Genomic DNA, 24,836 nt, shown 5'->3' on the forward strand with positions numbered 1-24,836 from the left:
AGCTGCATTTTCTGTAGTAATCAGCAAGCTGATCCTAAATTCAAAGGTCTCACTATATCCAGAAGAATCTTGAAAATGAAAAACAGAATTGAAGAACTCACACTTCCCAATTTCAAAAGTTACACATAGAACTAACATATAGACATACAAATGACCAGGGGAATAGAATTGAGAGTACAGAAAAAAACCTTACCTTTGTCATCAATTTATTTATTTATTCATTTTTTTTGCTCTGTCACCTAGGCTAGAGTGCAGTGGCATGATCTTGGCTCACTAAAATGTCCATCTCCTGGGCTCAAGCAATCCTCTCACCTTAGCCTCCTGAGTAGCTGGGACTACAGGCACACGCCACCACATCTGGCTAATTTTTGTATTTTTTTGTAGACACAGTCTTTCACCATATTGCCCAGGCTAGTCTCGAACTCCTGGACTCAAGCGATCCACCTGCCTCAGCCTCCCAAAGTGCTGGGATTACAGGCATAGGCTACTGCACCTGGTAATCAATTTATTTTTAACAAGAATGTTAAGACAATTCAATGAGGAAAAAATAGTCTTTTCAACAAATGGTGCTGGGACAACTGCATATCCACATGCAAATAATAAAGCTGGACTCCTACCTCACGCCATATCTAAAAAGTAACTAAATTGGATTACAGACTAAATGTGAGCTAAAATTATAAAACTATTAGACAAATACACAGAAATTTTCATTACTGGAGTTAGGCAATAATTTCTTAAATATGATGCCAAAAGCATAAACAACAAAAGAAAAAATAGATAAAATGGACTTCATTAAACTTAAAAATATTTGTGCTTCAAAGAACATCATGAAGAAAGTGAAAAGGTAATCTACAGAATGACAAAGTATTTGCAAATCAGATCTCTGATAAGGGACTTGTGCCTCTCATAAGGCATATTAAAAGAAAACTCTTAAAACTCTACAATAAAAGACAACCCCATTAAAAAATGGTCAAATAATTTGAATAGACATTCTCCAAAAAAGATACACAGATGACCAAAAAACACAGGAAAAGATGCTCAACCTCCTTAGTCACTAGGGAAATGCAAATCAAAAGCATAGGAGTTACTACTTCGGATCACCAGGCTGATTGTAATAAAAAAGATAATATGCTGATAAGAACGTGTAGGAATCTGAACCCTCACACATTTTTGGTAGGAATGTAAAATGGTTCAAATGATTTTGTAAACAGTCGGGCATTTCTTTAAAATGTGGAGTTACCATATGACCCAGCAATTGAAGGCTAACTAGAAGCCATGTTCAGAAACATGAAAACCCCGAGGATGGCACCCGCAGGCACTCAGTGGAGACTCTGCTTTTGCTGCAGGCAAACAGGATGTTCCAAGGGACCAGCATCTGCTGCAAGCACACCACCCATCTAGAAGACGAAGAGTTAAGAACTCAGGGAAGGCTCGTGCCTCATCACTGCTGGGCCTTACAGAGGAGGCACAGGATATGAGGTTTGGTCCAACCCAGCTGGCAGGGCTGGCTTTTCCAGTTACAATGGACCCAACAGTGCTGGCTGGGTAAGGAGGACAGAGGGCAGGCACTCTGAACAGGGTAGAACTTGCCTTCCCTCACATGCCTGTCTCCACCCTGACCCCAAACTACAAAAGTCCTCAGTCCTTCTTCTCTAATTCAGAAACCAAAACTGTATATGAATGATATTTCTGGAGTCACAGGGCTCTGGCAATATACGTCTATTCTCATCATTCAACTTCTATACTGAAGGATAACTCATCACCATTAACACGATTATGTCTTACCTTCCAGGTTAACAGACATTACAAACATAAACTTTTCTTGATACCTAAGAGGTCTATCAAAACTTACCATACGTTTAACAAATCAGAGCATGAATGACTGTAGAAGGTATAAAACTCTTTTTCTGTCTAAAACAAAAATCCAAAATCCTTTTGGCCTGCCGGATTGCCTGGGTCCTGATTCAGTATGTTCTGGACAAACCTCCTGATCATGTGAGTTTCTCTCACTGACGGCACAAACAGTGCTCATGTTTGTGTGTACTTCAAAGCTGGATATCTGTCTTCATGCCCTGAATTAAATCATAAGCTTCCCAATTGAAAGTGACCATACAAGGCTGGGCGCCATGGCTCACGACTGTAATCCCAGCACTTTGGGAGGCCGAGGCAGGCGGATCACGAGGTCAAGAGATCAAGACCGTCCTGGCTAACATGATGAAACCCCATCTCTACTAAAAACACAAAAAATAAGCCAGGCGTGATGGCGGGCGCCTGTAGTCCCAGCTACTTGGGAGGCTGAGGCAGGAGAATGGCATGAACCCGGGAGGTGGAACTTGCAGTGAGCCGAGATCGCGCCACTGCACTGCAGCCTGGGCGACAGAGCAAGACTCCGCCTCAAAAAAAAAAGAAAGTGACCATCCAAGCCCCTGCACTGACGGCTCAGAGAGGGTGAGAGACTTGCCCAAAAGCCACAGATAAACTTGATTCCAGCTGGAAATGAGACTCTTATTTCCTGACTCTGGCCCAGTGCTCCAACTGTGTATGCATTCTTCTTACCACTGAACACATAGTCCCCTGCTGGTTTCATGTTAAACTCAAGTCAGCTACTATTGACTTAAAAACTTTAGGATGTCACACTTTTGCTGATCAAGGTGCAGCTCTGGCTCAGAACCATCCCCAAGGAACTGCCGCACCGTTTCTCAGTCTACGCACGAAGCAGCCATCATCTGCATGTTGGACTCATGTCTGCTTTTCCTTTACAAAAGGTCCAAAATAATGAAGAGGAGAATTTTAACAGTGTCTTCTTGTCACCTAGTCCTTTCATACTAGGGAGGACCCTTAGAGGCTGGACCCATGTGCTGTTCTTCAACAAACCAAGGGGAGGGAAGCTCTTGGCCATTTCCATCAGTCACGCAAAGGCCCATGCCATGTTGAAGTTCTCATAGCTGCTTGGGGCATGAGATGCACATATATTATTTTTAATCTTTAAGCCACTTGGGAGATGTAGTGTCCCCTTTATAGAAGCAGACAACTGAATGCCCCATTCACAGTTATCCTGCTCACTCTCTGCCACAGTGCCCGACTCAGTTCCCTCCCAGCTAACCTCCCCCTTCAGGCTGGTTTTCACAAAAAAGCAAAATTAAACTTGAAGGGCAAATGTTTCTGACACTGCGTTTCTATTGTCCTTTGTCATTTCCTCAAAATACTCTTGTGTTTTTTAAAAGCATTCTTCTTCTCTTTTGCACCCAAATCAAGATAGTGTTGCCTGAAGTAGTTGGAGAAGCTGGGGAGAGTAGCCATCCTGGGGAAACCAGCAAGTTTCAATGTAGATGCCCCCTCCCACATGTACAAGACATACAAAGAGGGAAGTCCAGGTCTAGTGTGACACCCAAGGTGCTGCCAGAGGACAAGAAGATCACAGCACACCTAGTCATCTCTGGGCCGCTCACAAGGGCCCCACACACGGACGTCTAACTGTGCACATCACCCCACCAGAAAGAAAGCCACTCTAATGTGTAGGAAGACATTCTTCCAGGCTTCTTTAACACGTATGTTTTAAAAAAATTAGGATCATACACTGTTATATTTTTCTTTATGATTTGAATAGGGCTATATAACCACATAGCTCAACATTAAGCTATTTAGTGAAATCTCCAGCTACCCAGCCCCCTCCCCACAAGTAACCAATGACTTCAGCATTTTTTTTTTGAGATGGAGTTTCTCTCTTTGTTGCCCAGGCTGGAGTGCAATAGCACGATCTTGGCTCACCGCAACCTCTGCCTCCTGGGTTCAGGCAATTCTGGCTCAGCCTCCTGAGTAGCTGGGATTACAGGCATGCACCGCCATGCCCAGCTAATTTTGCATTTTTAGTAGAGATGGGGGTTTCTCCATGTTGGTCAGGCTGGTCTCGAACTCCCAACCTCAGGTAATCCGCCCGCCTTGGCCTCCCAAAGGGCTGGGATTACAGGCGTGAGATTTCAGCTCTTAATGTGCCCTTCCAGAGATATCTTATGCATGTGAAGGCAAATAAATGTGAACTGTCTCTATCTTCCCTCTTTTCTAAACAATGGTAGCACACTACCCACACTGGTCTACTTCATGCTTTTTTCACTTAATTGGTATATTTTGAAAACAGTCTTTTGCTGGATGTTCATAGTTCTACTGGGGCAGTACCCCTGATTCACAGCTGCCCCTGAACTGGAGAAAGATTATGTCTCATGATTATAATGTGCCCCCAAAGACGTGACAGACTCTTGTCACACTGGACAGGAAAGAACTAGGCTGAAGACCCAGGCATTAACTTATCAGTCAAAATTTGCTGAGGAACAGGTCACCTCCCAGATCCTAAGCAGCCACAAATTTAAAACTTTTAATTGCCATATTACAAGTGGCAGGAAACTGCTGCAGCTTACCACTGACTACAGCCACACAGCAGGCACTTGAATCTACTGAATTAATGAATTAAACCTGTTGACCAGTTTTTTTTGCTTATTTGCTTTTTTGAGGCAGGGTCTTATTCTGCTGCCCAGGCTGCAGTGCAGCGGTGGCTCCCTGCAGTCTCAACCTCCCAGGCTCCAGCAATCCTCCCACCTCAGCCTCTCCAGTAGCTAAAACTGTAAGCTCACAACCACCACACCCAGCTAATTAAAATAGATAAATAAATAAATAAATAAATATTTGTAGAGACAGAGTCTCACCCTGTAGCTAGGGCTGGTCTCAAATTCCTGGGGTGCAGTGATCCTCCTGCCTCAGCCTCCCAAATTACTGGGATGACAGGCGTGGCCTGGCTTGACCAGTTTTAAAATGAAACTCTAGAATTGTATTAAATTGACATTGGCTGACAATGTCACAAAACAGAAAGACAGGACAAGGTTTGAGCACAAAGTCATGAAGTGTGTTCCATGCCCCTTACAGAGCAATGAGTCCCACCAGTCCGGTCCTGCGGACACTGCATTTGCCACAATCTTCCCCATCTGGTGCCAAATGTCAGCACGCAGGTGAAGATGTTTTCAAACAGCAAAAACAGAGAGGCAATGTTTCAAAGAATACTTGCAGCACACGGTGACAAGAAGCAAGGCTGTGTTTTCTTGCAAAAGGCTTTGCTTCCAAATGACTCGAGAAGAAAGCACTGAATTGCTCTGACCGGCTCCCCCCTTCTTCTGGTCAGACTTGGGTGGGAGCCACCGGGTCACACACACCGGGTGGTGTTCCACACTGGTGACTGCATGGCAGGCGCTGCGTCTGTTGCAGGCAGGTGGATTCTCCTGAGAGTCTGAGGACTTCCCACCCACTCCCCATCCCACATCCTTCCCTTCAGCAGAACAGACCCTAGAAAGAGAAGAACGTCTGAGAAACCCCATTCACGAGAGGGCAACCCCGGGAACCACCAGGCCACCAGGGCTTCAGAAAGGCCAGGAGGTTCACAGCAGTGTCCTCTTGAGTGGCCACGTCTCTATTTGAACTCACTTCTTTGAGCCAGGTAGAAACTTACTCATTGAACCCATATTTTCCTGTGCTGGGCTGTACAGTAAAAGAAAAATGTGGTCTCCATTTTATCCCCAAGAGAGCTTGGTATACAGTAGATACTAAAAACATTTACTAAACGACAGGTGACCGGCATGAGGCAGGCCCCACCTTTGTTCATCGAGGAGCGGTTTCAAGGCCTCTGAGCACAGCAGGAAAAGGGCCCTACCTGGTGCTCAGGAAGCGGCATCCCACGGGGGAGACGGCAGCGAGCAGTGAGACCCCAAGTGAAAACTGCGGAAGGTGCCGTGGGGAGGTGAGCAGAGGGGAGGGGAGGGGAGGGGAGGGGAGCGGAGGGGAGGGGAGGTGAGCGGAGGGGAGAGGAGGGGAGGGGAGGGGAGGGGAGGGGAGGTGCGGAAGGTGCCGTGGGGAGGTGAGCGGAGGTGAGCGGAGGGGAGGGGAGGGGAGCGGAGGGGAGGCGAGCTCCCGGACACACAGTCCTGGGAAACACAGGCCACATGCACAAGGCCACCCCAGGCCCGTCTACATTGACCCCCAGCCTCCTCAACCAGCGCTGCTGGGTGAGTCTCAGGCACCAAGTGCCCCTACAGCTCACACTGTCTGCGAGGGGTCCCCACCCCAACGAGGCCTGCCCACCCCAGGCCTGCCCCCGAGCATGCAGACTGTCTCTATCTAAGGTCCCAGACACCACAGGTCTTGGCTCCAAGCCCACAGACTGCACCTCCTAAGATGCAGCCCTGAAGCCCCGCCCCCATCCACAGACTGCGCCTCCCACCTAAGGCCCTGCCCACTGAGGCCCCATCCCCTGCTCACAGACTGCATCTCCCATCTAAGGCCCCTCTCCGCCAAGGACCTGCCTCACACCCCCAGGGGCCTGCCTCGCATCTAAGGTCCCCACCCCAGGCCTACAGGTGAGAACAGTGAACAACTGCAGGCGATCAGAAACAGAGACAAGAGATTCCCACAGAAAATGCTCATCAAAATACTTACAATTGTGACAAATGGAAATACTAAGTGCATCAAACACATGAAAGCACATTTCCAGGTCGAGATACGATGAAGCTAACAGAAGTGGGTTTATTTTTATTTTATTTGAAGAGAGTCTCACTCTGTCGCCCAGGCTGGAGGGCAGTGGCGTGATCTCTGCTCACCATAACCTCCACCTCCTGGGTTCAAGCAATTCTCCTGCCTCAGCCTCCTGAGTAGCTGGGACTACAGGCGCACGCCACCACACCTGGCTAATTTTTGTATTTTTAGCAGAGATGTGGTTTCACCGTGTTGGCCAGGCTGGTCTTGAACTCCTGACCTCAAACTGCTGACCTCATGATCTTCCCACCTCGGCCTCCCAAAGTGCTGGAATTACAGGTGTGAGCCACCATGCCTGGCCAGAAGTGATATTTTAAAAGGGTTTAAGGGCTCAAGGAAGCTTTTACAATATAGTAAATTTAAAAACACACACATAAGAACACAACGCCAAATCTCCAGTGAGGTCCCAATTAGGTCAGAAATTACTTTGGCACAACACAGCGCACATGGGCAAGGCCCCTGGGCTGGGAGTCCTGTCTGAGCCAGGAGCCCCCTCGGGCCAAGGAATCAGCACCTCTGGGCTGGGCCCAGGCAAGGTCATTTCAGAAAGTTCGATCTCCTGCTCCTCCAGGACGTTCGTTGAACCAGAAGCGTTCCCTGGAGCCAGCTGGAGATGCTCTACACCAGACCCGGAGTCCAAATCTGCACGCTCACGACAGTCAGGGCTCACGTGCATATTAAAGGTTGCACAACTGACCTATCTTCATGTGGCTGATGGTTTGCTCGAGCCGGAAGTTAGACAATAATCACACATGCAAATACGTAATTGCAAACTCTGAGATATGCAAACAAAAACTGTAAACCACAGGCCCTAATTTAAACTGCGTGTACAAGGAGTGGAAATAACTGGGTGAAGCGTGAGGACAGAGAGCATTTCACCCCATGGCACAACCAAAGTAGCCTGGACAGCCCCAGGAACAAGGAGGGCAGTGTGGGCGGCCAGGCAAGCAGGACCTTGTGTGTGTCTGAGATGCTCCAGGGAAACGCTGACACGGGAGTTGGCTTCAGGACGTGCTGGGGGCCTTCAGGTGTCTCCCACATTCCCCCACGCATCCAGGTGGGTCACAGGGTCACAGTATCACCACATCGGAGGAAGAAGACCCTCAGGTCCCACTGTCAGGGTGGGGTCACACGCACAGCTCTAAACCACTCACTGGCAGGGGCTGAGACTCGCTTAGACTGTCAGAGCCCCTGGCCTAGAGCAGGGTCTGTTGGGAGGGGATGGCGATGCTGGCCTACCATCCAAGCCCAGGCACATTCCAGCTGTAAAGGAGCTCACGCGTGTGCATGGCAAACATGAGCCAACTCGGACCCTCAGGCCAGGGAGCACATGTGCACATCTGTGTCCTGCAGGAAACTAAGAAACACAGAAAGAACTCCATGTAGGAAAACAGAGTGCAATCGGTCTTAAAAGAAATACAGGCGGACATCCCAATGAGGAACCTGCTGGAGCATGGGACTCGGCAGTTGTTTGCTATGGAATGACTTCCTGGGCTGGCACGTTGGGACGGTTTAAAATCGGGCCACACACCTATGAGTCAGAGGAGGTGGAGCCTGGCGCCCGCCCAGGTGCTGTCCACACAAGATCCACAGGGATGATGGCCCAGCCGTTGGCACTCGCAGAACTGCCCAGACGAGCATCGTGTCAGACTGCCCAGGGTGATGGCTAAACCCACTGTACCCTGTGGTCCCCTCTGAGCAGAGACAGTCCCTGCAGAGGGCCTGCCACTGGTTCACGCATGTGTTCTGCACCGACGCACCCAGCCCTGCTAAATGTAGGAGTTGGGGAGGGGTAGGAGTGGAGGACACGGAGGTCTCTGAACGTGGTCTCTGTCCAGAAGGGATTTACCGTACAGGAGAGAAGACAGAGTCTGTGCCAAGCTTTGTGTGCATGCTGTCTTTAATCCTGATGGCAACCCTAGGGAGGTGTCATTGTTCCCACTTTACAAATGAGGAGACTGAAACCTAGAGGGGTTTAATAACCTGCCCATAGTCACAAGGCTAGTAAATGAGGAGCTGAGGCTGAATTCAAGAAGGCAATTTTGAAAAGACCTAAAGGGCTACAATGATGGGAGAGAGAATTCCAAATGGAAGGTCAGGTACAAGGGGTGCCCTTTGTGGGAAGAAACACCCCAGGTGGGAGGGGATGCCCCTCACGGAGGGAATGGACAAGGATGGCCCATCAGCAAGGGAGCAGGATGAACGGGCCAGGTCCACTCCAGAAACAAGTGAGGGCTCAGGAGACTCTAGTGCTGAGAGGTGGGGCCAGGGGAGGGGTGCTGGGGGTTGGCCTGGGCCCAAGTGTGTGAGGCATGAGCACAGGCTGTTCATCTGTCCCTGCCTTCACAAGACTTTCCTGAAAGGTTAATTCACTTAGGCAGACGCCTGGAACTCCAGCTGTGGAAGAAAGTGGGGTCCCATTCCCATTTTAGCTCATGATACATGGAGGAATTAGGCAGTTCTGCATCCGAGCTGTGCTGCCCACTGGCAGTGGCTGAGGGGATGCAGACCGGGTCACTGGAGTTGTACAAATACAGACAGATAACATAGCAAAGCTGCAAAGAGCTAGGCTCTGAGTGGACACTCCTGGGTTCCAATCCTCACCTATATTGGCTGTGTAACTTTGGATAATTTATTTAACTTCTCTGATCCTGTTCCCCCCTTTGTAAAATGGATAAAAACATTCATCCCAGGCCGGGCGCGGTGGCTCAAGCCTGTAATCCCAGCACTTTGGGAGGCCGAGACGGGCGGATCATGAGGTCAGGAGATCGAGACCATCCTGGCTAATACGGTGAAACCCCGTCTCTACTAAAAAATACAAAAAACTAGCCGGGCGAAGTGGCGGGTGCCTGTAGTCCCAGCTACTCGGGAGGCTGAGGCAGGAGAATGGCGTGAACCCGAGAGGAGGAGCTTGCAGTGAGCTGAGATCCAGCCACTGCACTCCAGCCTGGGTGACAGAGCAAGACTCCGTCTCACAAAAAAAAAAACAAAACAAAAAAAAACATTCATCCCAGAGTAGTGGTGTGAATCTAATATGAATACATGTTCTATGCTCAACACAGGCCCTGGTGAGAGAATAAGACCCCAGCCAATGGGAGCAATTCACGCGCTCAACCTGCTCACCAAGCTGTTTGTTCTCCCCCAGGCCTAGAGATGGGTTCAGCATCTCACAGCCATCCACAGGGATGGCTGCTGAGCCCTTCTCAAAAACCCAAAGTTGCAAGCACAGTAAAGGGAGACCTCTTGCATGTATGGAATTATAATAGTGCAGAATAGTAAACCTGTTTTGGGCTCACACTGTGGGCCTGAGCTCCTGGCAGATTCAGCCTTCCTGCAGCTGAACCACAAGCCCTCATCTCTGAGTAGGAGCCACTGCTTTCCTAGGCCTGTCCCTTTACTGCTGGCAGGTGGCTGTTTTTCAGGGCATTTTTCTAAAATGAAATAATCTTTTCATAATTCCATGAGCGAAAAGCTGTGCTGAGTGTGACCAGAGCCCGCAGCTCTGGGTGGAGATAAACAGTGGTAGGTTCTGCCCCCGCCCCCCAAGCCACACAATTCAACAGGCCTCTGCTAGGTGATGTCCACACCAGGGTCCATGGTGGGTGGGGTGGGTCACCAGGAGGAGTCCTCTGACCTCCACTACAGAAAGCCTACTGCGGGGCTGCTGACGACATGGATGAGGTGGCCAGGCCTGCAGTCCTGGGCCTGTGCTCCCTGAATGATTAGTCTGTTTTCACGCTGCTCATAAAGACATACCCAAGACTGGGAAGAAAAAGAGGCTTAATTGGACTTACAGTTCCACATGGCTAGGGAGGCCTCAGAATCACGGCGGGAGGTGAAAGGCACTTCCCACATGGTGGTGGCAAGAGAAAATAGGAAGATGCAAAAGCAGAAACCCCTGATAAAACCATCAGATCTTGTGAGACTCATTCACTACCACGAGAGCAGTGTGGGGGAAACCGCCCCCATGATTCAAATGATGTCCCACCAGGTCCCTCCCACAATACATGGAAATTATGGGAGTACAATTTAAGATAGGATTTGGGTGGGGACACAGAGCCAAGCCATATCATTCCTCCCCCAGCCCCTCCAAATCTCATGTCCTCACATTTCAAAACCAATCATGCCTTCCCAACAGTCCCCCAACGTCTGAATTCATTTCAGCATTAACCCAAAAGTCCACAGTCCAAAGTCTCACCTGAGACAAGGCAAGTCCCTTCCACTTATTAGCCTGTAAAATCAAAAGCAAGCTAGTCACTTCCTAGATACAATGGGGGTACAGGTATTGGGTAAATACAGCCATTCCAAATGGGAGAAACTGGCCAAAACAAAGGGGTTACAGGGCCCATGCAAGTCCGAAATCCAGCGGGGCAGTCAGATTTTCAAGCTCTAAAATGATCTCCTTTGACTCCAGGTCTCACATCCAGTCACGCTGATGTAACAGGTGGGTTCCCATAGCCTTGGGCAGCTCCGTGTCCCTGTGGTTTTGCAGGGTACAGCCTCCCTCCCAGCTGCTTTCACGGGCTGGCATTGAGGGTCTGTAGCTTTTCCAGGAGAACAGTGCAAGCTGTCAGTGGATCCACCGTTCTGGGGTCTGGAGGACTTTGGGTCTTCTCACAGCTCCACTAGGCAGTGCCCCAGTAGGAACTCTGTGTGGGGGCTCCAACCCCACATTTCCCTTCAGCACTGCCCTAGCAGAGGTTCTCCATGAGCATCCAGCCCCTGCAGCAGACTTCTGAATGGACATTCGGGCATTTCCACACATCTGAAATCTAGGCAGAGGTTCCCAAACCCCAAGTCTTGACTTCTTTGCACCCTCAGGCTCAACACCACGTGGAAGCTGCCAAGGCTTGGGGCTTGCACCCTCTGAAGCCACGGCCCAAGCTCTCCATTGGCGCCTTTCAGCCATGGCTGGGGCAGCTGGGACGCAGGGCACCAAGTCCCTAGGCTGCACACAGCTCAGGGACCCTGGGCCTGGCCAACACCACCATTTTCCTTAGGCCTGTGGGCCTATGATGGGAGGGGCTGCCATGAAGGTCTCTGACATGCCCTGAAGACATTTTCCCAATGTCTTGGGGATTAACATTTGGCTCCTCCTTGCTTTTGCAAATTTCTGCAGCCGGCAAGAATTTTTCCTCAGAAATTGGGTTTTTCTTTTCTATAACATTGTCAAGTTGCAAATTTTCCAAACCTTAATGCTGTGCTTCCCTTATAAAACTGAATGCCTGGCCAGGCGCGGTGGCTCACGCCTGTAATCCCAGCACTTTGGGAGGCTGAGGTGGGCGGATCACCTGAGGTCAGGAGTTCAAGACCAGCCTGGCCAACATGGTGAAACCCCATCTCTACTAAAAATACAAAAATTAGTCGGGCATGGTGGTAGGCACCTGTAATCCCAGCTTCTTGGGAGGTTGAGGCAGGAGAATCGCTTGAACCCGGGAGGCGGAGGTTGTAGTGAACGAAGATCGCGCCACTGCACTCCAGCCTGGGGGACAAGAGCGAGACTTCATCCAAAAAAAAAAAAAAAATTAATGCCTTTAATGGCACGCAAGTCACCTCTTGAATGCTTTGCTGCTTAGAAATTTCTTCCACCAGATTCCCTAAACCATCCCTCTCAAGTTCAAAGTTCCACATATCTCTAGCGCAGGGGCAGAATGCCACCAGTCTCTTTGCGAAACCCTAACCCTAACCCTTTGTTCCAGTTTCCAACAAGTTCCTCATCTCCATCGGAGACCACCTCAGCCTGGACCTTATTGTGTACATCATTAACAGGCTTTGGTCAAAGCCACTCAACAAGTCTCTAGGAAGTTCCAAACTTCCCCACATTTTCTTGTCTTCTTCTGAGCCCTCCAAACTGTTCCAATCTCTGTCTGTTACCCAGTTCCAATGTCACTTCCACAGTTTCAGGTATCTTTTCAGGTATCTTTCAACACCCCACTATGTTGGTACCAATCTACTGTATTAGTCCATTTTCACACGGCTGATAAAGACATACCCAAGACTGGGAAGAAAAAGAGGTTTAATTGGACTTACAGTTCCACATGGCTGGGGAGGCCTCAGAATCACGGTGGGAGGTGAAAGACACTTCTTACATGGCGACCGCAAGAGAAAATAAGGAAGATGTGAAAGTGGAAACCCCTGATAAAACCATCAGATCTCCTGAGGCTCATTCACTACCATGAGAAGAGTGTGGGGGAACCACCCCCATGATTCAAATTATCTCCCACCAGGTCCCTCCCACAACATGTGGGAATTATGAGAGTACAATTCAAGATGAGATTTGGGTGAGGACACAGCCAAACTATATCACTGCACCTGCCCCATCTCCACCAGACAGACTGGACACAGGGTCAGACATGCCCACACAAGCATTCATGGGCAGGATCAGAGGCTCAGGTAGCTGAGGAGAGGGTCTAGGATGCATGAGGGCATTTAGGAAGCAGCCCATCCCTGAGTGGTGTCCTTCCTACAACCCGTAGGGCCACATCCCTGGGGAACTGCTACCAGCTCGCGGTGCAGGACAGGTGAGTGTTGGCTCACAGGTAAACCCTCCTGAGGGACAGACCTCCATGCACACAGGGACCTGGGGCTGCTCATCTCCAGAGTAGGGAAGTGGGGCCTCCTCAACAGTGAGACCCTCAAGGGACAGACCTCCATGCATGCAGGGACCCCAGCTGCTCATATCCTGAGGAGTGGAGTGGGGCTTAGTCAACATACCATTTATCTCAATTGCATCTCTCTGATGTCTGCTGCTCCTGTCCATGCAGACACACAGTGTCACCTTCCAGGCAAACTATCCCACCTCTGACAAAGGAGAACATTCATGCAAAGTTCGTAAACAAAACAAAGCCACCTGAGGAGGTACAGGATTTAACATTCAGCACCAGTCACTCATGCACCACCGCACAGCCCGGTGACTAGAACAGGCGGGTCTCACACAGGGCCCAGGAGGCCTGCCCCCACAGCTGGGCCTGCACTCCCTCTCATCCCTGCACCAGTACAAGTGCTGATGGGCCCAAGGTGACTGCAGGCCACGGGGGTCAGTGCCACTTCCTCCCCCTCATGAGGGACCACTTTGAAGGCAGAGAAGTTTATTTTGTCCCAAAGAAACACCCCGTATTACTGCAGACACCAGCAAGGCATGAGGTCAGGACTGTGGGTGGAAAGCCAGTCATGGAGGCCCCTGGGCCATGGGACACAGGTGCTAACATTGCTTTTGTTTCCAAATCCTCTGGAACAGTTGACCACCTAAAAATGACAGCTGTAACAGCCCCAAACTCCTCTTTCACGCCTTAACCAGGAACCTCAGGGGCCTCACACCCGAGCTCAGGTCCCCAGAAAGAGGCTTCTTGAGGGCTCACGCATAGGCATACGGTCCATCCTGTCTCAGAAGCCAAGGCAAAAAGAGAGATCTGACACCACAGAACTGACTGATTTATAATCTAGCTTTTGACAAGCGTACTTGTCAAAAGTACGCTTGTACTGATGTGATAAGACAGAAAATAAATGCACCCACTCAGCAGGCAGGCTTTTAGGAGGAGCAGAGAAATTCACACAGTGCTCTGACGGCCCTCGAGACACAGAGGCTTCACGAACACCCTCCTGTGAGTGCAGAAGGGATGAGCTGCCAGCCAGGCAAGCCAGGCACACCTCCCAGGCTGAAGGTGGAGTGGAAGCTCTTGGCCCTGCGGGTGTCCACAGCTCACCACGAGTGAAGCTGCTGTGAGGTCTTCATTCCACACGTGAGGCTCAGGCACGTTTTCCAAGAAAGATTGTCCAACTTTCATTGTACACAAAGAGCCCCGGCACGGAGATGTCCTCGGACCTCTGGCACAGTGCCAGGCCTGTTCTCATCGCAGGTCCCAGCTTCTCCCACAACATCCTGCCCACCAGAGGGGCCCCAGAGATTGGTCAGCTGGTGTGAACTCAAGAAAAGCCAGGAAATGCATAAGAGCAGCCAATCAAACTACAGAATTAGAAGAAGGGCTGTGAAAGCCCTTCACACATCAGCAGTGGGGACCTTAAATTCTGTAAGATACAGGATCTTTTCTGATTTTGATTAATCAACAAATAGCTAATAAGTTGTGGTTCAAGGCCTCCAGGACCTACAATTGCCTCACCCCAAATCCACACAGGGATCACAGTCTCTGTGTACACCAGAACCAGGAACAACCCCAATGCTGAGTCATAGGTAAGATCAATGACCGAGATCACCCCCACAGGGCAGACTTGCATCACTGAAAGCCAGTATTAGTGGGGCACGGTGGTGTGCACCTGTAGTCCCAGCTACTCATGAGGCTGAGACAGGAGGATCACTGAAGCCCAGGTGGTCGAGGCTGCCGTGAGCCATGATTGCTTCACTGCACTCCAGCTTGGGCAACAGAACAAGACCCATCTCATAAATAAAGCCATCATCCTAAGTGGCTAAAGATCATTAGCACGAGTGTCCGTGTGGGTAGTCAAAACAGCAAGCATGTTATGTGCTCAAGAGAAGCATGTGCATGTGGCCACTAGAGGACATGGGTTAGAACATCTGCTGGGAACAGCCCCCACCTCATCAGCAGGACACACCTAAGCTCATTCACACAATGGAATACTAAATCTCCATCAAAAATAAGGTCTACTGATACATAAACACAGATGGATCATGCAGATATGACACTGAACTAGAGAAGACAGACAGTGCTCAACTTAATGATAAAAAACTGGTCTGGTGATAGAGACCTAATAGTGGTTACCTCGGGGGTAGGTACTTACTAGAAGAGGGCATGAAGGAACCTTCCTGGATGCTGGAATGTTCCGCATCTTGATCACCAAGCCGTACACTTAAGATGAGAGTACTTTACTGTCATACGCTCACTGAACCCAGCAGACACTGTCGTTGGGCTAAGGGGGTCTGCGACAGCTTCCTGAACAGGCAGTGATTTGAGCATTGAGGCAGGGAGGCAAGGTTGAACTTCCACTGGCCAAAGTAGGACAGGATCAGTTTGCTGGGAGGTCACAGAATGGGGGGGAGGGGTAGGGGGAGGTGGGAGGTGACAGACAAACTAGTAGTTTCACATGGGCCATATGGGAGGGCCTCAGTGCCCAGGCTGAAAGCATCCTGCACTATGGTGGTTTTCAAACTTTTTAAGCAGCGAAAGCCTTCTTTCCCCCCCAAGTAAAATGCTACACATGTACCTCAAAACAAAGCAGATCTGCTTTGGCTGGGGCTGGGGAGTGGAGCCGTACCCTCTTAGACTCCTCTGCTGCTGTCTATGAAGCACGGGATGGGTGACTGATGTGAAGGGAGAATAAGGGAGAGGTTGGGCAGGGGCCAGGGTGCAGGAGAGCACGTCCTCAGACCCTAGGAACATGGGAGCAGCAGGGAGAAGAGGGGGTCAAAGGTACCTGATGACACAGCTGTACCAGAAGCGCCCTGGTCCAGCCACCCCATTCCCAGCGGGCTGGTCCTTGGAGCACCTGAGTGTGCCCAGGCAGCTCTGCAAGCGGAAGTGTGTAGGGCTGATGGTCTACAACAGGGGTACCCAGGGCCACACTGGAAGCAGAAGAATCATCTTGGGCCACACATAAAATGCACCAATGACAGGTGATGAGCTTAAAAAAAAAACTCAAAGTTTTAGGAAAGTTTATGAATTTGTGTTAGGCCACATTATTCAAAGCCATCCTGGTCCACATGTGGCCCACAGGCCATGGATTGGACAAGTTTGGTCTACAAGGAAAGGGCACAAGCACCCCAGGAGCTGCGGAGCAACAAGCAGGTTCCTGGTCTATCTCTGAACACTGAGAAACTCAGGAGGTGCCAACAGCAACAGAAATAGCTATGGGGGCTCTTAATTTCCAAAGTACCTCACCTTCTCCCCCCACCTACAGCACTAGCGCCACTTACCTTCACAGCGATGGAGAGGGCAAGGCCACCAACGCCTCTCAGGGATGCCCCGGCAATAAGCCAACTGGCAAATCAATGGATCAATATATTTTAACTGCTAAAGAAAAGCTTATCTGGCTCACAGTTCCGCAGACTGTACAAGAAGCGCGGTGCCAGCATCTGCTTCTGGCTGCTTTTTTTTTTTTTTTTTTTGAGCCGGAGTCTCGCTCTGTCCCCAGGCTGGAGTGCAGTGGCCGGATCTCAGCTCACTGCAAGCTCCGCCTCCCAGGTTTAGGCCATTCTCCTGCCTCAGCCTCCCGAGTAGCTGGGACTACAGGCGCCGCCACCTCGTCTGGCTAATTTTTTGTATTTTTTAGTAGAGACGGGGTTTCACCGTGTTAGCCAGGATGGTCTCGATCTCCTGACCTCGTGATCCGCCCGTCTCGGCCTCCCAAAGTGCTGGGATTACAGGCTTGAGCCACCGCGCCCGGCCTGGCTGCTTCTACTCACAGTGGAAGGTGGAAGAAGAGCCGGCCTGTGCAGAGATCATGTGGCAAGAGAGGAGGCAACGGGGGAGGAGCCAAGCTCTTGTTAACAACCAGCTCTTGCTAGAACTCACAGAGCAAGAACTCACTCATTACCACGAGGATGGCACCAAGCCATTCATGAGGGATCCACCACCATGACCCAGACATTTCCATTTAGGCTGTACCTCCAACATTGGGGACCAAATTTCAACATGAGGTCTGGATGGTCAAATATCCAAGCTATAACGTTCTCCCTGTCCCCCCAAATCTCATGTCCTTATTACACTGCAAAATTTAATCATCCCTTCTCAATAGTCCCCAAAAGTCCTAACTTGCTCCAGCACCAACTCAAAAGTACAAGTAGTTGTCCCTTTCCTCAAAAAGTAGTTATTTTCTAAATTTGCTTAACAGACCATTTCTGAACCAGTAGCTGCCAGGAAAACCCACTTGTTTTTCATCTGAATTGAACCCAAGGAACACTGATTGTGTCCCTACCACTAACAAAGCACTGCTCTTCCCACCTCCAATGCTCCCCTCTTCCTTACATAGCACGCCACTGAGAAATGTGGCTAGGGTTCTGAACTGGCCTCCAAAAACATGTGGGGAGGATTAAAGAACCCCAAATAAGGACAAATGGGGACTGGACCCCACCTGCTTCTGGGAGCTACGGAGACCTAGAATCTCAAACCACCTCACACAGGCATCACTGTTGCCGATGCAGACTATCAGAGCTGGGTGCTGGGATGACTGGGCTGCACCGGAAACCTCTGATTTCAAGGAGATGTGAAGCTGTGGATTCGGTGATATTTGATTATCAAGACAAAGGACACTCCACCCAAATCTGCCCACTTACCTGACTGAACCTTCACTGGTGTTTTTAAGGCAGGGATGTTGTAAGTTTTACCCCAGCACAAGCCCTATGCCTGACACACAATAGTTGCTCAGTAAATGAGTAAACAAATGCATGGATGAGATCAGACTTTGAAAGGACAGCTACTGAACAGAGGACTTCCCTTGAGGCCATGCAGCAAGAACCTTCTACAGTGATGCAAGAAAAATAAGACTTCTCCCCACAAAACACAAGACTAAGCCTCCCAGCTGTTTCTTGCAAGCTCCAGATTCAGGTAGCTGAGGGGGTCTCTCACCCTATGCATGGTGAGCTGGGAATGTGTGTACCCGTGTCCTACTTTGGATTTCACAGCTTCTTGGATTCTGAGAGGGGCATGAGCCCTCTTCCAGCAGCCATGGACAACTGTGGTTCCCATTCTAGACTTTGGAGCTAGACTGTCTGGGTTCCGACCCCTCTTATGAGCTTTATGACCTTGGGCAGGTCAGTGAAGCGCCCTGTGAGTCAGTTTCCTCTTCATTTGTATAATGGGTGTGACAAAGAAACCCACGTTACAGGATGGTGATGGGCATTAGTGAACTATCTGCAATTGCAATGTATTTAGAACGGTTCCTGGCACATATATACACATATATTGTAAGGGCATTAAGTAAATGTTATTACTACTTTGGAACACAACCTCTGCACAGCAGGCAACGTCTGGCCCGGGGGCCTCAGAGCAGGGCTGCAGGTGCGTGCTGGGAAGAGGCTGGGGGCTCCACAGGACCATGTGCCTCCCATGGTTCCCCAGGGTCATGGTGCAGTAGAAATTTGCCCAGAGGAAGTGGATTTGACATGTAAGCAGCCAGGTGAACAAGTCTAACCACCTGGGAGGTTCTGCTGCTGTCATGCCAGGCTCCCTTCTTGCTGCTTCTAAAGGTCATGGAGACCCCTTTATAGGAAAGGATCAGGATGCCTCTCCTCTTTGTACTAGTTCTGGACATGATTCACAAACACCAGAGCTTCTAAGGCCTTGAATGGCTGCATCTCCCATTCCCTGATATTGCTTCACTTCCCTAAAATTAGGGCCTTCTATCTGAAATGCCATGGGTCCTAGGGAAGGGCTCTACCCCCTGGCTAGCTGGGGTGCCCTCTGGAAGGCCATCAGAGAATTTTGCTTCTCACAGGCCACAGACCTACAAGAAATGGGCAGCCTCCCCGGGGGCAGTGACGCCATCAGTGCCCCCCAGGCTGACTCCGCACTTGGGTCCCTGGTAAGTCTCCACAAGATGTGACTTCCCAAATCAAGTCACCGAACCTGTTTAAGCACAGACATGCACAAATACAACAAAACTAAAGTCTTAAAAGGGCGTAGCTGACACACACAGGTGAGTCAAACCATGTCCAGGCAGTTCTCAACTGGCCCACAGGAGGCAAGTGTCAGCCACCCAATGGGGAGGCCTGGCCTCAGCTCCATCCCACCGGCTGTCACACATCACACAGCTGGAAGGGCAAGTTCCTGCAGCACCATGGCAGCCAATGGCCTCAGCCAGCAATAAGATCTTGGGGACCAGAGGAGATATACTAATATAAAACACTGCCCGCCTGGCTGTCCCCAGCAGAACCTGGCCAGCCAGTGCATCGGCCAGCCCACCAACAGGCTCCTCATACCCTTGTCATCCTGGAGGGCCCAAGTTTAATGCCTGGGGGCGAGGTCACAGCACTCTCAGAGCCAGTCACCCTCAGCACCATCTGCACGGATTGGAAACACTGTGAACAAGAAGCTCCCATATTTATTAACTCCCAAGAAAACTAACAGAGAAAAAGGATTCAGGACAAAACCAGGCAGTTAAAAATAAATATACAAATAGCCAATAAATATGAAATTTTTAACTCACTAATAACTTAAGAGATACAAATTAAAACAATGGGATACCATTTCACTTATCTAATTGGGAAAGAATGAGAAAATGTCCAGTGCTAGGAGGAAGAAAGAAGAAAGGGATGGGGAGAAAGAGACAGATGAATGAATAGATATGAAACAGCATCTATAAATTGGTAAAATAAACTTTCCAGAAGAAAAGTAGAAATACGTACTCAAAGCCTTTAAAAGTACATACCTTTCCCAAGTAATGTCACTTCTAGGAATTTGTTCTAAAGATCAGTAAGAATTTTGCAGTGGTTTAATATAATCAATAACCTTTACATATTTTATATGTGTATATTCTATATATAATCTTTATTTAAAGACTTAAAGATACTATTTACAGCACTGTTTACTATGGAAAAACTTGGGATTAACTTAAGATACTGGTTAGTCATGGTTTAGACAGGAGCAGGAATACAATGCAGTCATTTCTTTGTTTTCTAAAAATATTAATGACATGAAAAACATTTGCAGTACATGATAAGTTGGAGGCGGAAGCTGGCTACACCATGACATGCCTATTTGACCCAAATTCTGTAACACAAAATTGCGTGCATCATACATGCACACAAAAGACCAGAAGGCCAGAGGCAACATTTAACAGTGGCTCACCTTTGGACAGGAGAGCTACCAATGGTGTTTGTCCTCCTTTGTGCTTGGCTGTGGTCTCTAAATTTCCTACGGTGACACGATGGCACTGTGTTTGCTTAGAATCCAAAAAAGCCCCAACATCATTTAATAAGGAAGCACAAATGGGATGAAAACCGTCTCCCTCAGATAATCAACACGACAGACAATCTGTGCCGAACATAACCGTGGCACCAGCATCATGACAAGTGCCAATAAGCTGACCAGAAATACCAATAAGGGGTCGGACAGAGAAAGCTTGGCCTGGCACAGGCATCCAGAATGACTTTGTAGAAGAGGGAGCTGTCTCAGAAGGTCCTCAGGATAGGGCAGATTCTCAGAGAAAGCATTTCAGGTAGGGGAAGCCACAAACTAGGGATACACAGGCCAAAGAAAGCAGGGGCTGAGGCCGCGAGCAGTGGGCCATCTACGCTCGAGTCCGAAGGAACTCAGGGCTCTAGGCTGAGCACACTGCTGGGAGGGGATAAGCTGTGTTTCTCTGGATTTTTCAAGCTTATGCAGACAACATGGGAATGGACGAAATACTAATATAGTTAAAGGCGTTGCTAAGTTCATAGTGGCACCATGGTGCTTGCTGTCTTCTCCTCATATGAAAATTCATCTCCGTTTGCTGCCCCCTGTAAAACCCTTCCAATCCCAGCACTGGCTTTTCTGCTACATTCTAAGGTGGCCAAGGACTCTTGCCTTCCCCCACCTGAAACACCCTAAACATCTGCATAGTTCCTCCCTACCCACTGCAGCTCCTGTGGAAGGAGAGGCAAAAGTCAAAGCTAAGTGGGAAAAAAAGGTGATCCCACAAACAGAACTAGGCAATCGCAAGTACATACTGCTGCTGGTGTGGTGAGGAACAGATGAATCTCTAGAATTAAGGTAAAAATGTTTGGAGAAGTATAAGGGGCTGCAAAATGGGGAAGAGCCACCAAGTCAAAATCAAGATCATATGCCCCCTTGCACACACACACCAGGATCCTGTCCCTAAGCACCGGGGACTGACCATCTGTGGCAAATGGTTAATGGCAAAAATTCTGAGAGAACCTAAGGCAGTTTTCCAACCCAATATCTTAAAATGCCAAAGAATTCTGACCTGCAGTATTTAACTCAAAGTGCTCTTGTATTCAATGCATTTCCTCTTGAGAAGTAAGCAGAAAAGGTATCATGCCCATTTTACAGATGACATAACTGATGCTTGGAAAAGGTAAATGACTTGCCCAAAAGCTCACAAATGCAGTAGGTGGCAGAACTGAGGCTGGACTTAGCTCCCCAGACGCCATTTTCCCCACAAACCAAACCATGGTGTTATGGTGCTACATTTAGGCTGTCATAAGGCTTTGCTGTATTTTGACAACAGCGTCTCCCTATAGAGACAGATGCCATAGTAACAAACATTAACCATAAAGTGGGTAAGTGGGAGGCTGTGCACAGAAGGAAGAGCCACAGGGACCCTCTGGACAAGCAGTAAGTTCAGCCCCATCATGGTGGGGAGGGCACAACAGCAAGTCCAGTAAGGCCCAGGTCAGTGTGGCCCTTCCAAGTTCAACCAAAACTCTAGCTCTGCCACTCACCTCCAGACAAGCATCTGCTGCATCTGAACTTGAATCACTGCTTGGGGTGTGAGGCAGCACCCCTTCTTTGCCAAGTGTAGCCAGCAGAGACAGGCAGGCTGACATCCCAGGGAAGGCAGAGGCAGCCTCTATAGTGCCAGCAGCCCAGGACTGCAGGATGAGGCCTGGTGAGGGCCTGTCCTCCAGACCTACCCTGGGCCTTGTTGAGGCCTCTGATTCTCTGGAGCTGTGTGTGTGAGGAGGCAGCCACCCTCTGCAGAGGGCCAATGAGCACAGAACTGAATCTTTAACGTTCATGTTAACCAATCAGTCCTCCCTGGTTAAACAGCTGCTGTGAGGGGCAGTAGGAAGGATCCTAAGATGAAAGGGCGAAACTGTTCTGCACCTTGATTGAGTTGGTGGTCACACAACCGCACAGACCTAGGCATACACGAATGAGTGTGTAACGCTGCTGACACCCGATAAGGTCTAGGATAGGACAGTGTGCTAGTCACACGAGATGTCACCATCAGGGAGGCTGAGCAAAGGCTGAGAGGCTGAGAATATAGACCTCTCTCACAGTTACTTGTGAATGTACAATAACCTCAAAACAAAAAGTTAAATAAGATAACATACCACACGTGCTTATTGGCTACTGTACTAGATAGTGCAGCTCCAGACAGCCGTGTTCCCACTGAGCTCAAGAAACCTCCCACCCATGCTTGTGGGCTCTTCCCTTCACCTAACCCACAGCTGGCACACTTGATTTGGGGGAGTTGGGGGCACTCCTGTGCTCCAGAGAAGATGGGTGTGGGGCCGAGGTCATGGGGCAAGGGTAAGGACAGGATCTTATGATAAATGAGGGATTCGTTAAAAGACCGTGTACCCCTAAGTAGAGAAGGATCCTGCAAATCACTGTAGCAGGCTGGAGAGGCGGCCACACTGTTGCTGGGACAACCCCCTCAATCCTCTGCAGACACCCTGGAAATCCTACACCAAACGTCAGAGCAGCACAGGGAGAGAAGGCTGTTAGACTTGCTTCCCCAGAGACCGGGGAGGGAACACCCACCCTGCGCCCAAGATAGGCACAGAGTTGGGGGTGCGGGCTCCCACTCCGCCGTTAGGAGCCTTTCCTACAACTCTGAAAACCGGGGTGCGAAGAAAGGGCGAAAGGGCCGCTCAACTCCCAGAGAGTAGCCAGCGAAAGACTCGAGGGACCCCCTCCCGCAGGACCCCGAACCACTGCAGCTCCTCCTCAGTCCGCGGGGTCCACCAAGGAGACCCTCACAAACAGCATCTGTGGCGAAGGAACCGCCCCCGCAAAGGGCAGAAGCGCCAGATCCTATCAGCCAATTACCCAGACGCGCACCGCGACCCGCAAGTTCAGGCACGCTCCGCCCGGGCGCAGGCTGCGGGAGGGGCCGGGCACGCCCGTGGGGGTGGTCTGGGTCTGGGTCTGATCCGGGGGCGCGCTCGGGAGGGGTCTGGGTCTGAGCCGGGGGCGCGCCCGGGGGAGAGGGCTGGGTCTGGGGCGGGGGCACGTCCGGAGGTTGGGGAGTCTGGGGTGGGGGCGGGGTGGGGTGTCTGGCCCGGGGACGCGCCCGGGGAGGCGTGGTCTGGGTCTGGGCAGGGGGAGAGCCCGGTGTGTGCTCTGGGTCTGCGCCGGGGAGCGCGCCTGGTGCCTGGATGTTCGGTACCGAGCGGGCGGGGGACGCCCGGCTCGGAGCCGGCGGCAAGTCTCCTCCTGGCCGGTAACGAGCCTCCTTTGCAGCCTGGAAGGCGCCTTGGCCAGGGCCATCCCACGGTCCGGGCCCCCAGAGCCCCTCCACGGCCCCGAATCCGAGCAGCCCCTGGCCCTCAATTCGCCTCGGAAAGGCCGCCCTCCCCTCCAATGTGTGGCGCGCCCCGATCGCCTCTCGCTCGTGGAACAAAAGAGCAGCTCCCGCGGAGCGGGTCCAGAGTCTGCACGGACTGTCCGATGGCCCTGGGCCCTCTGAGCGCCGCGGCTGCCGGGCTTTGTGTCCGCGCGGGGGGCGGGAAGGACGGCCGGGGTCCCCAGTGCGCGTCCCGCGGAGCGGCGCGCGGCGCCCGAACTCGAAAGTTGTCGCCGGCGCCTGTCGCCTCCACGCCGCCCCAGTCCCCCTCCGCGGGGCGCCCCATTCATTAGCCGGGAGACTGGGCGCAGGGCCGCCGGGGCGGGCGGGGGGCTCACCTTGCTCTTGACTTCCACCGCGCTGCAGTCGTAGAATCGCAAGGTCTGAGACTTGTGAAAACTCCGGTTCATGGTTTCGGCCCCGGTCAGCCTCGCCGTCGCCCTCGCTCCTCAGGGGCCGTGAGCTCCTCCGGGCGGCGCCTCCCCAGGCTCCGCTCCCAGCTCCCCGCCCGCCCAAGGCTGGCTGGCTGCCACTGGTGCTGCGGGCCCGAGCTGGGCTGGGTCAAGGCGCCTCGGGATTCCAGGGCCGCGGCGGGAGGAGCTGCTGGGGACTGCGCGCGCCGCCCCACCCCCCCGCGCCCGCGCCCGGCCCCGCCCCCGAGCTCCCGGAGGACCCGCCCATATCCCGCCCCAGCTTCGGAGGACCCGCCACGCCACGCCACGCCCCCACGCTGCAGCTCCGCGGCGGATCGCCAGTGGGTGCGCGCTGTCTTCTCCACAATCCCAGAGCCTGGGGAAAGGAGCGTCGCAGCCAGCCAGGGCGGCTCGTTTTGATGGCCTCCACGGAGCAAGCTAGGATAGGGGCTGATTTTTGCCGTTGTTTTGGGTGATAGTCAAGAGAAGGATGCTAAGAGAACCGCCAGAGACCTGATCCCAAAAGGCATCACCTGTCACTACTAATTGTCAAGTTGTTGATGGCCTGGGAGAAGGGTTTCATCAAATAGGCGTAGAGCAGCCTGGCCAATACTTTGAAACCCCATCTCTACTAAAAATACAAAA

At 50.9% G+C, this 24,836-nt stretch overlaps 1 protein-coding gene across 2 annotated transcripts in view; it reads right to left on the reverse strand.

Moving 5' to 3' along the window:
- PARD6G (par-6 family cell polarity regulator gamma) overlaps positions 1 to 24,351 on the reverse strand; it is a 91,307-nt gene extending 66,956 nt beyond the window's left edge. Inside the window, exon 1 of one of the 2 annotated variants that reach the window (XM_003914525.3) lies at positions 24,117 to 24,351. In XM_003914525.3, coding sequence (XP_003914574.1) covers positions 24,117 to 24,188 — 72 coding nt within the window. In that variant the 5' untranslated portion in view covers positions 24,189 to 24,351. The remainder of the gene's footprint in view (positions 1 to 24,116) is intronic. The other variant, XM_009192967.4, reaches the window with a different exon arrangement.
- Between the last annotated feature and the right edge of the window lie 485 nt (positions 24,352 to 24,836).

The sequence above is a fragment of the Papio anubis genome, chromosome 19 (genome assembly GCF_008728515.1).
Source record: "Papio anubis isolate 15944 chromosome 19, Panubis1.0, whole genome shotgun sequence".
NCBI classification, from domain to species: domain Eukaryota; kingdom Metazoa; phylum Chordata; class Mammalia; order Primates; family Cercopithecidae; genus Papio; species Papio anubis.